Source organism: Budorcas taxicolor, chromosome 4 (genome assembly GCF_023091745.1).
Source record: "Budorcas taxicolor isolate Tak-1 chromosome 4, Takin1.1, whole genome shotgun sequence".
Classification (NCBI taxonomy): domain Eukaryota; kingdom Metazoa; phylum Chordata; class Mammalia; order Artiodactyla; family Bovidae; genus Budorcas; species Budorcas taxicolor.
The window spans coordinates 39,667,468-39,684,451 of record NC_068913.1 but is presented as its reverse complement, the minus strand read 5'-3'; the positions used below and the strand labels follow the sequence as shown (position 1 = coordinate 39,684,451).

General features: G+C 35.1%; 1 protein-coding gene across 1 annotated transcript in view; it reads right to left on the bottom strand.

Moving 5' to 3' along the window:
• Window positions 1-16,984, bottom strand: part of PCLO (piccolo presynaptic cytomatrix protein) — a 367,053-nt gene that overhangs the window by 102,408 nt on the left and 247,661 nt on the right. Inside the window, exon 10 of the mRNA XM_052638816.1 lies at window positions 2,871-2,996. Within this exon, the coding sequence (XP_052494776.1) occupies window positions 2,871-2,996 (126 nt within the window). The remainder of the gene's footprint in view (window positions 1-2,870; window positions 2,997-16,984) is intronic.

Sequence of the window (16,984 nt, the reverse complement as noted above, 5' to 3'; positions counted from 1 at the left end):
TCATAAAGAATCAGATGGCACTGAGCACCTGCACACATAATAATGTCAGAAAATATACTGGTCCAACAAAGTAAGTCTATAGATACTAACTTGAACTGATAGCCTTCTAATCAGTTCATTTGTAGACTGAAAAAAAAAAAAAAAACCATTGAATCTTTATCATTTTAGCCTGGTGGCACAGAACACAGGTATAGCTTTGGATAGGAGAAAGTAAATGACTTATCCTATGTCAGAAGTGAAAGTGTAGTCATCAGTCATGTCAGACTCTTTGCGACCCCATAGACTATAGCCTGCTAGGGCTCCTATGTCCACGGAATTCTCCAGATAAGAATACTGGAGGGGGTAGCCATTCCCTTCTCCAGGGGATCTTCCCAACCCTGACTGAAGCCAGCTCTCCTCCACTGCAGGCAGATTCTTTACCATCTGAGGCACCAGGGAATCCCTTCATATGTCAAAATCACCCCTCAAAATATTTAATGTTTCAAATACAGTATCTATTTTGACAGTTAAGATACTAGTTTGGCCAGAAAGTTCATTTGTTTTCCCATAACATCTAATGGAAAAACACAAACTTTTTTGCCAATCCAATATCATCATGAATCTAATAGAAATACTACCAAGAACTGTATTAATATTTTATAAGAAAATAAAGTAAATCTGGAAATCATAAGTAGCAAATTATTGTTATGAGTTATGCAAAAACTGAACTCTAATCCGAGAATTTATACTCAGAAAGGCCTGGCTTGGCACCTTGGCAAAACTTTGGGAGAATTAATATATAATACAATTAATAAAAGTAAAATATTAAGTCACAGGGGATCTTCCTGACGCAGGGATCAAACCCAGGTCTCTTGCCTTGCAGGCAGATTCTTTTCTGAGCCACTAGGGAATCCCAAGTCATATGCACATAGCTTTTAATGATTTCCCACTTAAACAAATGAAACAACCTGCAAAACTCTCAGTTCCAGAAAAAGATGAGGACTTTAATGGGAGTCTCTGAGTTTATAAAATCACAAATGTAATTTTAGGCTCATTTCAGTCTTCTTTCTTGAATGAGTTAGCATTACATCTATTTTTAATTTGGGTGCATGAATTTAAAAATAGCCACATAAGCTACCAAATACAAAGGAGTCACTTCATCATAGAGTACTTCATTGAAACTGTGCTTAAAAATCATCCTGATTTGTAGCATTTGGTGATTTTCATGTTGTAAAGACAAAGAAGGTTATGAAGTTTTATCTTTAAATTATCCAAGTATCTTTGTCAAACTATATTAGGCACAGTTACTAAGCTGCAAATTTTATTCTAAAAGAAAAATAGCATATTCATTTCTTTCTGAAGTATGCTATCTGAAAGTAACATATCATGCCCATACTTACAAATGGGCCTCAATCTTTGTATCTTACATAGACTGTAATACCAAGAGAGTAGAATTAGGCATGACAGGATTATAGTCATTGAAAATTCAAGCAGATCCAGTGTTTGTTCATAATGGTTATGTTTTGATTCATATAGTCTTCTCTTTCATTTAGCTAGCCCTCCCAATTTTTCCTGTTGTATGAATATAATTAGAATATTTTTAATAATATGCTTTCAGTTATATATTTGGCAATATCCTGGTAAACTAGCTTTCTGAAAATCAACAAGCAACTAAATGAACAAAAAGGTCTGATTTATAGCATTTGTCTATTTTCATGTTTAAATACCCTCACCATGGCCAATTCAAGCTAACAACATGATGACACTCAAAATGAAGCTGGGAAGAGATGCGCAAAGCTTCTCGCAGTGGGTTGGTCAAGCTGGTTTCAGCAGAACACTGTGATAAATAAATACTGCCTCAAGTCTGTGTTTATTCTAATAGTCTGTCAGAATATCAAGGGACTTTTTGGTAGGTTCCAGTATATTTAAGACCATGGAAGTGAATAATTTTAACATGATTAAGTTTTAAACAATAATAAGCAACATTAAACTAAGTGACAGCTAAACACTTTCTAAATAAGCATCTAATTTAGGATAAAAACAAAAAAATGATTTACTGTAAAACTATTGCTTTATGATAAAAATATTCAAGACAAACAGTATCACTGAAATCTTGTAAGCCATCCCTATGTTGGATTTTTGAAAATATAAATGACCACATCATCTTGAGACTCAAGGTAACATTTTACTGAAATTGAAAGTAAGATCATTTTATGGCCCAGTATATACACTTGTAAAGTTCATTATTTTAATACTTATGATGTAATAAGTTGGATAGAATAGTACCTAACATAGGATTTGACAATTTATTTTTTCTCTAAAGGGTCAGAGAGAATATATTTAGGCTTTGCAAATCATAGTTTGCTGTGAATGCAGTACTGTTTGTGCAGTGGGAAATACTCATGTTCAAAATGTAAATTAACAATCCTTGCTGTGTTCCAATAAAACGATGCTTACAGAAGCAAGCAGCAGATGGATTTGGCCTATGGGTCATCCACAGTTTGTTGACCTGACTTTAGCAGGTACCAAATCATCTGAAGTTTTTATGGCACTGATTTCAATATGATTTTTTTTGGTGTTTATGAATCATTAGTCCCTTTAATCAAAGTATTTTTTTAAAAGTATATTGTCCCAGTCAGTAAAAAAATCTTGGCTAATTACTGTTTCTTAAACAAGATACTCCGCAATGCAAAAGGCAAAAGGACAATGCAATTGAAAATAAAATGAATACAGTGGTGGACATATCTTCCTTTACTATACCACAATGTCACCTTTAACCACAAGGAGAGGTTTTCCTAGACAGTAAAAGAAGAGAAAACTTTCAGATCAAATTAAGATACATTTAATATGAGCACATTCATTTTAATTTACTCTGATATCCTTATTCTTACCTTCCACAAGTTTCCCTGTCTGTTCCGCACTTCCCCCAGGAAGAATCTTGGCAATATAGGCTCCAATTTCTCCGCTATATCCAGGGATTTCTTTACCACCCACAATTCTAATTCCTAATCCGTTACCTGTATTGAAAAGTTAGCAAATTATTAGCAATAAGTTAAGAAAAGACAACAGTTATCACAAGTGATAAGGTGCAGAAAAAATGGGTTCTGATATGTAGAAGTTAACCCCAAATGAATATTGGAACTGGACATGATAACCAAAAGAACAATATTATGATTTCATAGTAGTTGATAGGAAAGAATTATCTAAGATCTTGGTAGGATCTATAATGATTAATCTGACATTAACAAATAATTTTTATTTTTTATTTCAGCCACATTCAATAATATAATAAAGTTTTGTCCATTTTGATCATATATGTTGTAAGAATTTTATATGATGATGTTCCCAATATAAATAATTTCAGAGCAAAAAATTCATTTATGAAATTGATGAACATTTAACTTACAAAAAGGAAGTAATGGCTATCATAAACTGAGAAGACATAAATGACTGCAACTGATAAAGTGAAAATATGATCATAACTTATGAATTATTATTCACATTTCAGCCTTAATTCAGAAACTAACTGATATTGTTTATGCATTAATATGGCACTTAATACAAGGATAATAAAAGCATTCTTTACTGATGAGCAACTTGGTAAACTGTTCCTTATTCCACAGAATAGATTTTTCTATAATTAGCGATGCAGATGAAAGATGGAAAATGATTATTATGAGAAATCCACACACTATACTTGATCTTAGCCAAAAGGCTGAGAAGTGATGATTATTATGAGATCTAATTGAATCAAATAAACTGTTGACATTTTAAGTTTATTTTAAAAGAGTAAGCTAAAAAACAGCTAGTGTATACAGCTCCACATATATTTTTGTTACAAATATCAAGAAGATTTTAAAATGAAAGCACTAAAAGAAAGCAGAATTCTCCTTTACTGAAGACACAATTAATTAAACATTTCATTCAGTGATTGAAGTATCATTTCCAACTCTTTCAAAATCTCTAAAATTAAAAGCCAGGTCTCTTCCAAATCCTGTACTTTTCTACTTAACTTCTCAAAAAGAATCCCTCTAGTTAGCATCAACACAATTCAAACATTCAACAAGCAGTAGCTGAATTATGGACTGCTTCTTCATTTATCTAGTAGGGCTGTATTTTGGTAAAATACTGTTTATTTCCAGATGAGATGATACTTCCAAATGAATTTACTCTTTCCTGTTCTTTCTTCCTCCTCCCTCCCTTTCATCCTTCCTCCCCTTTCCCCCCTTCTACTCTCCCTTGTTTCCCCTAGTGTCCCACTCCCCACTCTCATCCCAAGACCTGCTATTACACCAGAGCAAGTGTTCTGAAGATTTAGCCTCAAAACAAAACGAAAACAAATTAATTGCATGTTTTTACAAAGGGTGGCCAAGGGTGAGAGTTAAATAAGATGCTAGCTCTCTGTGGCCCCACTTGTGGAGCTTTTCTGCCACAAGCCTCTTGGCTCAGTGTTCCTGTTCTTAGAAATTATTGATGATCCAAACTGAACATAACTGGATCAGTGAAGACTAGCAGTCACTATATGACATAGAGCAGGTATTGTGCATGACTTTCAGTCTCAACAAAAGTTGATTTCTTAGACATTAGCATTTAAAGATTTGCCAGGACTGATTCTACAATAAGACATTAGATTCGACTCAGAAAGAGCAGAAGATGAAGAAAAGTGATTAGCCACTATTTATTCAATTACTTTATATATGTGTGTGTATATATATAGTGTTGTCATTTTAGAAATTACAAAATGAGAATTTAAAAATAGCTGGTCATATTTAAAGGATTTTCCTATGGAATTTGTCCAAAAAAAACCAGATTCTTAATCTAAGACTTGGCTTTATTTTTCATGGTTGAATCACTCACAAGTTGCAATGCATCACTTGTTAAATATTTCATAAAACAGATACATATACTGAATATATCTAATGTGGTCAATATATCCATATCAATTTTAAAACATGGTCAGTCTGGGATCCCAAAAGATGATTGATGAGATTTCTTTAGTGTAAAGGCATATTTTCAAGACCAAGTTTTATATCAATATTTATGCTAGATGATAGCAGAGCATAGTAGGGTGTAGTAAAGTGCTCATGGCATTGCTTTTTAAGCTTAAAACTGTTGTATGGCAGAAACCAACACAACACTGTAAAATTTTTAAAAATATATTTAAATTAAAAATGGAAAAACATTACCATGTAAATACAGTTCATAAAAATAAGTCTGTACTATATAGAATATGGTATAGCCATATGCTTAGAAACTACAAACAGAATTGTTATACCTTGTAAAGGTATAGCTAAAAAGTAGAATTTCAGAATCTCTTAATTAATATGCGACTACTTAAAAAAAACTGATGATGTTTTCATTTTGAAAAATGACATTGTCTTGCAGATAAGTAGTTGGGTTCTTAGTGCCATTTGATTTTTAGCGACAGAGTACATTCTAAAATTTTCTAGTAAAGCATCTGTGATAGGGACTTATAACTATATCCACAATAATTATTTAATTTTGTAAAATACAGTTTCACGCTAATGAATTTGACACTTTCTAAATATACTTTACAAATCAGTGTCTTTGGTAAAATGGGAGTAATACATAGCCATGAAAATACTGTGAAAAATGAGATTTGATAGACAGTTGACCCTTCCACAACCTGGGGGTTGAGGTGCTGACCCTCTGTGCAGTTGAAAATCCTCATAAACTTATACTCAGCCCTTTCTATACAAGGTTTCTCTGTGTCTCAGTTCCATATCCCTGGATTCAACCAACTGTGGATTGTGTAGCATTATATATTTACTGTTGAAAAAAATCTCCATTTAAATGAACCCATGAAGTTCAAATGCATATTGTTCAAGGTTTAATGTATATAGAAACCGCTTCTAATACATAGCAAATTTTCAAAAGTGACTTTTCTTCTTGTTGATCCTGCTGTGTTGACTGCTACTGATTTTCATGTATACAATAAAGTAACATAGAAATATTAAAAGTTTGTGAAAGAAAAGCAAGTTAGAAAATAAAAAGACCTAAAGGAAAACATTTGTTTATTTTACAGTAGTTGCTTGTATCCTAATTTGGATGCCATGAGTATGAATTTAATTTATATAATTTATAAGAATGTAAATCTAGATATTTTTATTTACCATTTCTATGGTGATACTTTGATATTTTATGAATATAGACAGAACAAACAAAAACACTTCCATAAAAATAAAACACATCAGCTCAAATTTAAAAAGCAGAATGTCAATAAAAAATTTGATAAGCCTAAGAGGCAAAATTAGTTTTTAACTGAAATGCTTAAATCTAAGTGGTCCTTGATAAGTGATTCTATTGGTTTTAACTTTTACACATTTTTAACAACATAAACTTATTTCCCTCTGTTTCTATTCCATCTAGAAACATTGCTAAAATTTTTCCTCAGAAGCATGAAAGTACACTGGTTTTGCTCTTTAGTTCACCGTATGGCAGAGAAGAGAGGCCAATAATTACTGTAAAGAACATAGGAGCTTTAGTAAAAGAGATCATCAAAAGTTACAGTAATTTTATAACATATAAGCATAAACGTGGTTAAGGAAGTCTTAAAGGGAAATCTATAAGCAACCACAGCACAACGTATTCATAAATCACCATGATGTACACCTTAAATATCTTATAATGTTGTAAGCCCATTATATCTCAATAAACTGAAATGAAAAAATAAAAAAAGTAAGCTGTACATAAAATAAACATGAGCATACTAAGGAAACATCCTCACATTTGAATTTAAATTTGCAGTTTAAATCTACTTTACTTTTATATGTTTATCAATATGTTATATTAAATGCTCTGATATTTAAGGTATTATAAAAATGTTTTCATTTCCATTGTTAAATAACATGAAAATATCATGATGTTATAAGTACAGCACTGAATGTGGGCAAAATAGCAATACTTGTTTCATTTCCTCACTATCATGTGCTACATTTAAGCATCAAGGAAAAAGAAAATTTTCATCAATGAACATCTATCTTATGAATAGTAGTCTTTAAATCAATAATTTATTATTCATAATAAAGTTATGACAGAACAAAGATATACTGCTTAGTTTAGTCATATAATTAGTTGGGCTGAAGAAGAGATTGTCTATATAAATATATTGTCTATATTAATATGAATATATTCATTGGAAGACAGATGCTGAAGCTGAAGCTCCTACACTTTGGGCACCTGATGTGAAGATCTGACTCATCGGAAAATACTCTGATGCCAGGAAAAATTGAGGGCAAAAGGAGAAGGGGGTGACAGAGGATGAGATGGTTGGATGGCATCACTGACTCAATGGACATGAGTTTGCAACTCAGGGAGATAATAATGGACAGAGAAGCCTGGTGTGCTGCAGTTCACAGGGTTACAAAGAGTTGGACATGACAGCGACTGAACAACAAAAACAAAAAATAATCAAGGCTAATGATGTACTAAGGATAATGAAAAATATACAAAGCATAGTTCAATTAAATCTATTTTTATAGTTCATCTTAATTATACTCTTGCATAAGGCTGTTGTACCTACTGTTACAAATTATCCAAGAAAATATTTAGAAAAATCAAATTACATTAATGATTTCATATGATTACATAATGATTTCCTTTGCATCTTATCAAATGCTATATTAATTCATTTACATTGGAAAACAAAGACCTAAAGAATACTTCACTATTTGTTCTTTAACTTTACTTACTTTTGTTCATTATAAGAAAACATTTCTACAAACACAACAAAGCTCATCAATTGCATTATTAGCAATCCATACTTGACTGTTTCCAGAAAATTCAAAATGGAAACACCATATTCATTCATGCCAAATATAATCCAACCATAAGTCTGGACACGCAAATTACAAACTCAGCTCTTCAACAATTAATTTTTTTTTAAAAATTCAGCCAATTACTGTATAAAATCTTCTTCCCTACTTTTAAATACGTAAAGATTCATAAAGAATTTGAAGTGAATGTTGTATTTCACATTTCTATGAACAAAAGTTCACCACTTGTCTTTTTCTAATTTGAATAATATTAAGGTAAAAATGTTGCATGGGCTTCAAAGTATGTATAAAATGCTATTCACACTTCGACCACCCTGGATGAGATAGGTCCAAGTTGGCCTGCCAGAGGACTGAAATGGCCATTGGCATGGGAAGGAAATAAGGAAGATAAGTCATGGATATAAGTCAAGAGCGGCACAGTGGTAACGAATGCACTATAGAGACCCAGGTTTGATACCTGGATTGGGAAGATCCCCTGCAGAAGGAAATGGCAACCCACTCCAGTATTCTTGCCTGGGAAATCCCATGGACAGAGGAGCTTTGCAGGCTATATATAGTTGATGGGGTTGCAAAGAGTTGGACATGACTGAGCGATTAAACAACAACAACAACAATAACAATACGTCAAAAGACACTGGTATTTTGAGTTTGTTAAGTAACATCTTTCAAATGTCAGATGATGTATGAATTGATAAAGTATTTTTACTAAGAGGGCATAGGATTTCCTTTTTCTGAAATGCTTCAGAAATAATTTTCACCAAGAAAATTTTCAGGACTTCCACATCATTAATGGACATTTCGTTCACACAGAGTTTTTTTTCTTTATTTTAGCTTACATGTTTGATAGTTGCTGAGAGTAGATCTTAAAAGTTAATATCACAAGAAAAAAATTTTGTAACTATGTCTGGAGATGAATGTTAAACAGAATTATCATGATGACTGCCTTCCCAGACAACACACAGTTTGCAGCTATGTGAGTTCCTGATCAGGGGATCTAGTTAAGCCATGCTTGAGATTCTTGAACTAGAAAAACATTGAGTACTAAATGTGTGTTGTTTTAAGTCATTAAATTTGTGGTAACCTGTCTATTTCTACTTTATTGACTATGCCAAAGCTTTTGACTGTGTGGATCACAATAAACTGTGGAAAATTCTGAGAGAGATGGGAATACCAGACCACCTGACCTGCCTCTTGAGAAATCTGTATGCAGGTCAGGAAGCAACAGTTAGAACTGGACATGGAACAACAGACTGGTTCCAAACAGGAAAAGGAGTACGTCAAGGCTGTATATTGTCACCCTGCTTAATATGCAGAGTACATCATGAGAAACACTGGACTAGAAGAAACACAAGCTGGAATCAAGATTGCCGGGAGAAATACCAATAACCTCAGACATGCAGATGACACCACCCTTAAGGCAGAAAGTGAAGAGGAACTAAAAAGCCTCTTGAGGAAAGTGAAAGAGGAGAGCGAAAAAGTTGGCTTAAAGCTCAACATTCAGAAAATGAAGATCATGGCATCTGGTCCCATCACTTCATGGGAAATAGATGGGGAAACAGTGCAAACAGTGTCAGACTTTATTATTTTGGGCTCCAAAATCACTGTAGATGGTGATGCAGCCATGAAATTAAAAGACGTTTACTCCTTGGGAGGAAAGTTATGAGCAACCTAGATAGTATATTCAAAAGCAGAGACATTACTTTGCCAACAAAGGTCCGTCTAGTCAAGGCTACGGTTTTTCCAGTAGTCATGTATGGATGTGAGAGTTGGACTGTGAAGAAGGCTGAGCACCTAAGAATTGATGTTTTGAACTGTGGTGTTGGAGAAGACTCTTGAGAGTCCCTTGGACTGCAAGGAGATCCAACCAGTCCATTCTGAAGGAGATCAACCCTGAGATTTCTTTGGAAGGAATGATGCTAAAGCTGAAACTCCAGTACTTTGGCCACCTCATGCGAAGAGTTGACTCATTGGAAAAGACTTTGATGCTGGGAGGGATTGGGGCAGGAGAAGAAGGGGACGACAGAGGATGAGATGGCTGGATGGCATCACTGACTCGATGGATGCGAGTCAGACTGAACTCCAGGAGTTGGTGATGGACAGGGAGGCCTGGCATGCTGTGATTCATGGGTTTGCAAAGAGTCGGACATGACTGAGTGACTGAACTGAACTGAACTGAACCTGTTATTCACCAACAGAAATTAATACCAAGATGAAAGCTGCATTCTGAGTTTTCTATGCACACAATATATAGGGATATTATCTTGGTTGCAAAACCAGTGGAATAGTTGTGTTTATAGTACTTAACCACAGTGATTGAGCAGTGATAGAGGGTAGGAGATAAAGGGAAAATAGGCTATGAACAGAAAACCTGTTGCTCTTCATAAATGAAGAGGAAGAGCTCTGTGTATCAGTTCTGCATCACTGGGATTCTAGCATAATGTGTGTAGGAAGTACATGGCATCTAGGCTACACTAAATTTGTGAATGAATGAATCAGGAATGGATGAAAACTGAAGTGTCTAATTTTCAGTTTTGAAACTTTGAAGTGTCTAATTTTCTCTACATAGGGCTTAATGCCTGTCATGCTGCGGTCCATGGTGTCACAAAAAGTCGGACGTGATTGAGCGACTGAACTAAAATGAGGGCTAATGCATCAGTTACAGTGATCTTAAAAATAATAGATTTGTACTGTATTCTGTTCTTGGAAAATGTCTGTAAAATTATATTAACACAATGAATCTTAAAATTAAAAATAACAAAAAGGAAACCCTCTATTCTACATGAATAAAATAAGACTTTGTGAGGTTAACTGCTCAAGACAACACCTAATATACGGTAATGCTAGAGTGGAGCCCACACTCCAAATGAATGGGTTAGAGATGAATCTCCCGTTAGGCTAGGGCCAGGGAACCCAGTGTGGGATGAGAAAGGATGGGTTGGGGAGCTGCACACGTAGCCCTTCCCTTTCTCATTCAGTGGCAGAGGGGAGAGTGAAGAGGGACCTCACAATTAGGCCATTAAAAGGAGAAACTACCAGGCTGCAAAAAATGTTGGGGAGTCAGTACCTGTCAGTCAGTACTGAGGAGAGGAAACATTTTGGGTTTAGGCAGCTTGTGGATTAAATGGCAGCATTTAATGTTTTTAGATTTATTTTTAATTGGAGGATAATTGCTTTACAATGTTGTGTTGGTTTCAGCCATACAACACTGTAAATTAGCTGTTCAGTTCATTCATTCGCTCAGCCGTGGCCGACTCTTTGTGACCCCATGAACTGCAGCACGCCAAGCTTCCCTGTCCATCACCAACTCCCGGAGTTCACCCAAACTCATGTCCATCCAGTTGGTGATGCCATCAAGCCATCTCATCCTCTGTTGTTCCTTTCTCCTCCTGCCCCTAATCCCTCCCAGCACCAGAGTCTTTTCCAATGAGTCAACTCTTCGCATGAGGTGGCCAAAATATCAGAGTTTCAGCTTTAGGATAATTCCTTCCAAAGAACACCAAGGACTGATCTCCTTTAGAATGGACTGGTTGGATCTCCTTGCAGTCCAAGGGACTCTCAAGAGTCTTCTCCAACACCACAGTTCAAAAGCATCAATTCTTCGGCACTCAGCTTTCTTCACAGTCCAACTCTCACATCCACACATGACCACTGGAAAAACTATAGCCTTGACTAGATGGACCTTTGTTGGCAAAGTAATGTCTCTGCTTTTGAATTATGCTATCTAGGTTAGTCATAACTTTCCTTCCAAAGAGTAAGTGTCTTTTAATATCATGGCTGCAATCATCATCTGCAGTGATTTTGGAGCCCCCCAAAATAAAGTCTGACACTGTTTCCACTGTTTCCCCATCTATTTCCCATGAAGTGATGGGTGAATTGGCTGTAAGTATACATATATCCCTTCCCTCTTGAACATTCCCACCACCCTCCATCCCACCCCTACAGGTTGTCACAGAATATGCGGTTGAGCTCCAGGTGTTATACAGCAACTTCCCACTAGATCATCTGCATATAGTAATGCGTATGTTTTAAATAGCATTTAATCTGAAGCTGTAAGTGATCACTTTGGAAAGGCTCTGCTTGTTTTGTCACTATGGTTTCCATTTTTCTACTGATGCATAAATGTCTAAGACTTATTTATACCTTTATCAGCCATTACAAAGATGAAATTGTTACCTTTTCAGTATTAAAGATATTACCATTTTGTATTTTAGCATTTGTGTTACTATGTCATATATATCTATTAAATGAATATGTAATATTAATACTTATATATCTTACTTGCAAATCTATAAAGAGGCCTGATAACATAATTATATTATAATCACCATTATTTGGGGCAGTAGTTGAAAAACTGATTTGGAGAGAAAAGTTCTGAATTTGCGGAGTCACTTTAGGGATACTATAAATAAAATCCAGGTGTCCAGAGTATTTTTGTGCTACAGGCTAAACCTGGTCTAATCAAAATCAATTTACTTTAGTAAAAGAGATATTCAACACAGTTCAACAGATTTTACCATCCAGTATACGTTAGGGAATATTTTTTACTAAAGAGTTATTTAATATAATTACTTAGGTTATATTCATTACTCTATTTTTAAAAACTGTTATTATAATACTATCTGAAATTAAGAATAAATATTATGTTAGGTGGCCAGGCTAAGGATAAACATTTCTCTGAAATTGTGTTTTAAACAAAAAGTGAGCTGCTTTTATTTCATTTAGTTTTCTACTGCATAAGATTTATGGAACTTTTAGTTGTATGTTTCAAAATATATAACTTTGAACTAATGAACACTATTTGCTGTTTCTACTTTGTACCAATATTATATGTATTATATTACTTGTTTTCAATCTCTTTGGTAACAGCTTCGGGGATAGAAGGGAAAAAAGTAACTAACATTTCTAGAGTTTCTCCTACTTTGCATTTTAAAATCATCTCTATAACTTTCCCTGTTAGGTATTGTCCATACCATTTTAGGACAAAACAGCTGAGACTACAGGAGGTTAGAAACTTGGCTAGGTTGGCTAGTAAGTAAAATGACCAAGGTTAGAGCCCATTTTTCTTCCTGAGTCCCACATTCTTGTTCTTTCTTTATACCTTTGCTCATCACTCTAATTGTGAAAAAAATTCTAGAAGACACTTTTAGAAAATATTCTAGAAGTCTTTTCTCTTTTAATTGAATCTCATTTGTTATTATCCATTTTCCAAGATGAAATCATATGCTATATATATATATCACCAAATTACCCTCCTTAACCTGTAGGTTAAACATCTTGAATGTGTTTGCCCTCTCCTTAAAGAATCAATTATTAATTCCTTTACTTTTATTTATTAAGAAAAACAGAAAAATGTGTTCATCCATCCCCAGTTAAAAGCACAGCCATTAATGTCACTTAATGGCAGGAACCCATTTCTACAAGCAATATTCATCTTGACAGATGTCAGGAAAAGTGATGATGTGAATGAGAAACTATCCAACAGTAAATACTTCCTTCGTCGCTGAGGAAATGAATGCAAGTTTTCACTGAAATATATGAGGAAGAAATGATTTTAGAAGAGATTCTATTCAAATACGATTTTTTCTATAGTTGTATACTCTGTTTTTCCTAAGACACTTTGAGGGGCTTACAATGAGAAATTGTGTCATATATTTACAACATATCCGGACAGTTAATAAAAGAGAAAAAGCCATTCTGAATGGGAAGGGAGAAATTTGGGGTCAAGACCCGCTTGCTAGAATCTGTTCAGTTTCTGAGAACTTGCAGCATTTAGGACAGAAAACACACGTTCTCAAAGTGACAATGGACACTTTCTCTTGGTTTTCCACAAGAAACAGAACAAGTGACATAAGTGTCTTAACTTTCAAACACCTGACCTTAAAAAAAAATGTTTTCTCATTAAGTGTTCCTAAACAATGTAGGAGACATGTTAAGGGTGTGTTACCTACAATTTATCTAACTGCATGAAGTAGAGTTCACCACATTTTTCGCCTCAGTTCACTTCAGTCACTCAGTTGTGTCTGACTCTTTGCGACCCCATGAATCGCAGCACGCCAGGCCTCCCTGTCCATCACGACTCCCAGAGTTTACCCAAACTCATGTCCATTGAGTCGGTGATACCATCCAACCATCTCATCCTCTGTTGTCCCCTTCTCCTCCAGTCTTCAATTTTTCCCAACATCAGGGTCTTTTCAAATGAGCTCTTTGCATCAGGTGGCCAACATATAGGAGTTTCAGCTTTAACATCAGTCCTTCCAATGAACACTCTGGACTGATCTCCTTTAGGATGGACTGGCTGGATTTCCTTGCAGTCCAAGGGACTCTCAAGAGTCTTCTCTAACACCACAGTTCAAAAGCCTCAATGGTTCAGCACTCAGCTTACTCTATAGTCCAACTCTTACATCCATACATCATTACTGGAAAAACCATAGCCTTGACTAGATGGACCTTTGTTAGCAAAGTAATGTCTCTGCTTTTGAATATGCTATCAAGATTGGTCATAACTTTCCTTCCAAGTAGTATGCATCTTTTAATTTCATGGCTGTAGTCACCATCTGCAGTGATTTTGGAACCCCCCAAAAAATAAAGTCAGCCATTGAAATAAAGTCAGTTTCCACTGTTGCCCCATCTATTTGCCATGAAGTGATGGGACCGGATGCCAAGATCTTAGTTTTCTAAATGTTGAGCTTTAAGCCAACTTTTTCACTATCCTCTTTCACTTTCATCAAGAAGCTCTTTAGTTCTTCTTACTTTCTGCCACTTTTAAGGGTGGTGTCATCTGCATATCTGAGATTATTTGTATTTCTCCCGGCAATCTTGATTCCAGCTTGTGCTTCCTCCAGCCTAGTGTTTCTCATGATGTACTCTGCCTATAAGCAGGGTGACAATATACAGCCTTGACATATTCTTTTTCCTATTTGGAACTGTTGATCCATGTCCAGTTCTAACTGTTGCTTCCTGACCCGCATACAGATTTCTCAAGAGGCAGGTCAGATGGTCTGGTATTCCCATCTCTTTCAGAATTTTCCACAGTTAATTGTGATCCACACAGTCAAAGGCTTTGGCATAGACAATAAAGCAGAAATATATATATATTTTTTTCTGGAACTCTTGCTTTTTTGATGATCCAGTGGATGTTAAGCAATTTGATCTCTGGTTCCTCTCCCTTTTCTAAAATGAGCTTGAACATCTGGAAGTTCACAGGTCTTGTATAGCTGAAGCCTGGCTTGGAGAATTTTGAGCATTAATTTGCTAGTATGTGAGATGGATGCAATTGTCTGGTAGTCTGAACATTCTTTGGCATTGCCTTTCTTTGGGATTGGAATTAAAACTGACCTTTTCCAGTCCTGTGGGCACTGCTGAGTTTTCCAAATTTGCTGGCATATTGAGTACAGCACTTTCCCAGCATCATCTTTTAGGATTTGAACTAGCTCAACTGGAATTCTATCACCTCCACTAGCTTTGTTCATAGTGATGCTTCCTAAGGCCCACTTGACTTCACATTCCAGGATGTCTGGCTCTAGGTGAGTGATCACATCATCATGATCATCTGGTTTGTGAAGATCTTTTTTGTACAGTTCTGTTTATTCTAGTCACCTCTTCTTAATATCTTCTGCTTCTGTTAGGTCCATACCATTTCTGTCATTTATTGAGCCCCTTATTTCATCACGGTTAAATTTTTTTCAGAATTCAGCTTTGAACCAGACAAAACCATTCAAAAAAAATGTCAAAAAGGAAGCTTCAGCGATTTCATTGGTGCTCATATTACCCATCAAATTAAATTCAGGATTATTTAATATGATCTGGCTCTAACTCATTCCTTTTATGACCTGGTCCTAACTTTGACCCCTTTTGGTACTCTGTTTTAGCAAAACAAAATTTAAAAAAATAACATAAGCCAAAAAAAAAAAAAAAAAAAGAACAACAAAAAAAACCCCAAAATAACTCACTTCCTGAAATAATAAAATCATTGAAAGGAAATAAAAAATACTAATCAGGTCTAAGGGCTAAAATCAAGACTCAATATTATATGCAGCCTCACTATCTAGTTTAACTAGTAGGTTTTTAAATGGTCTAATCATAAAATCCCCTTCCCTCTCTGGTGGATATAAAGATCCTTCACCAAATAGCACTCTTTATCAAGTGATCTGGGCTTCCCTGGTGGCTTAGATGGTAAAGAATCTGCCTGAGACCCCGGTTCAATCCCTAGGTTGAGAAGATCCTCTGGAGATGTAATGGTAACCCACTACAATATTCTTGCCTGGAGAATCCCCATGGACAGAGCAGCCTGGGTGGGCTAAAGTTCATGGGGTTGCAAACAGTCGGATATGACTGAGTGATTCACACTTCCACTTTTCATCAAGGGGATTCAGTCCAATTTCTGCTTATCCCTGAGCAGGTGGGACTCAGTTTCCTCCAAGTATATACAATTATTCAACCAAGCCAATCACATCTTCCTTAAAGAACCAGGGGGAACTCCAACTTTTTGATACTAAAATGCTGGCCTTGCAGAACTGTTTATTCTATTCCTGAGTACAACCCTGATATGGCCTCTATATTTTAGGGAAATAAAGAACATCATGGAAGCATTTTTTCACTGTGGTACTGTAGTATTGTTTATAATATTGCAAAGCGGAAGTCAGCACAAATGTTTAGCAACTGAGGAATGGTGGATATAGATGATTAAATATCTATAAATATAATAAAAATAATTAAACTTATCTTATGAAGATCTTTTGATGTAACAGGAAAACGTCTTTGTTAGGTAATTTATACCTATATACAAAATACGTATGTAAACTACTTTACAATATGCTCCTAACATTTACTGTGTGTACCTGGGTATAAAGAAGAAAGGAAAGAAAGAGAGTGTCAATTGTCAGATTATGACAGTTTTCATTTTTATCTTTATAGTTTTCACTACTACTATAATTTACTGAGGATCTCTCTATCTATTCATCCATCCATCCATCCATCCATCCAGCTATCTATATATACACGACACACACATACTCATTTCACATACACATACAAAGAAGAGAGTTGAAAATGATACATGTATTTAGAAGACCAGATGGGAGATTTGCCTTTTAGATTTCTACGAGGAAAGAGAAATGAAAATCTTCATGAGAAAATGGGGAAAGATATATTCTTTATCTCTCATTAATATATTCTTTGAACAAATGAAGATACATAGTATAAAAATTGTA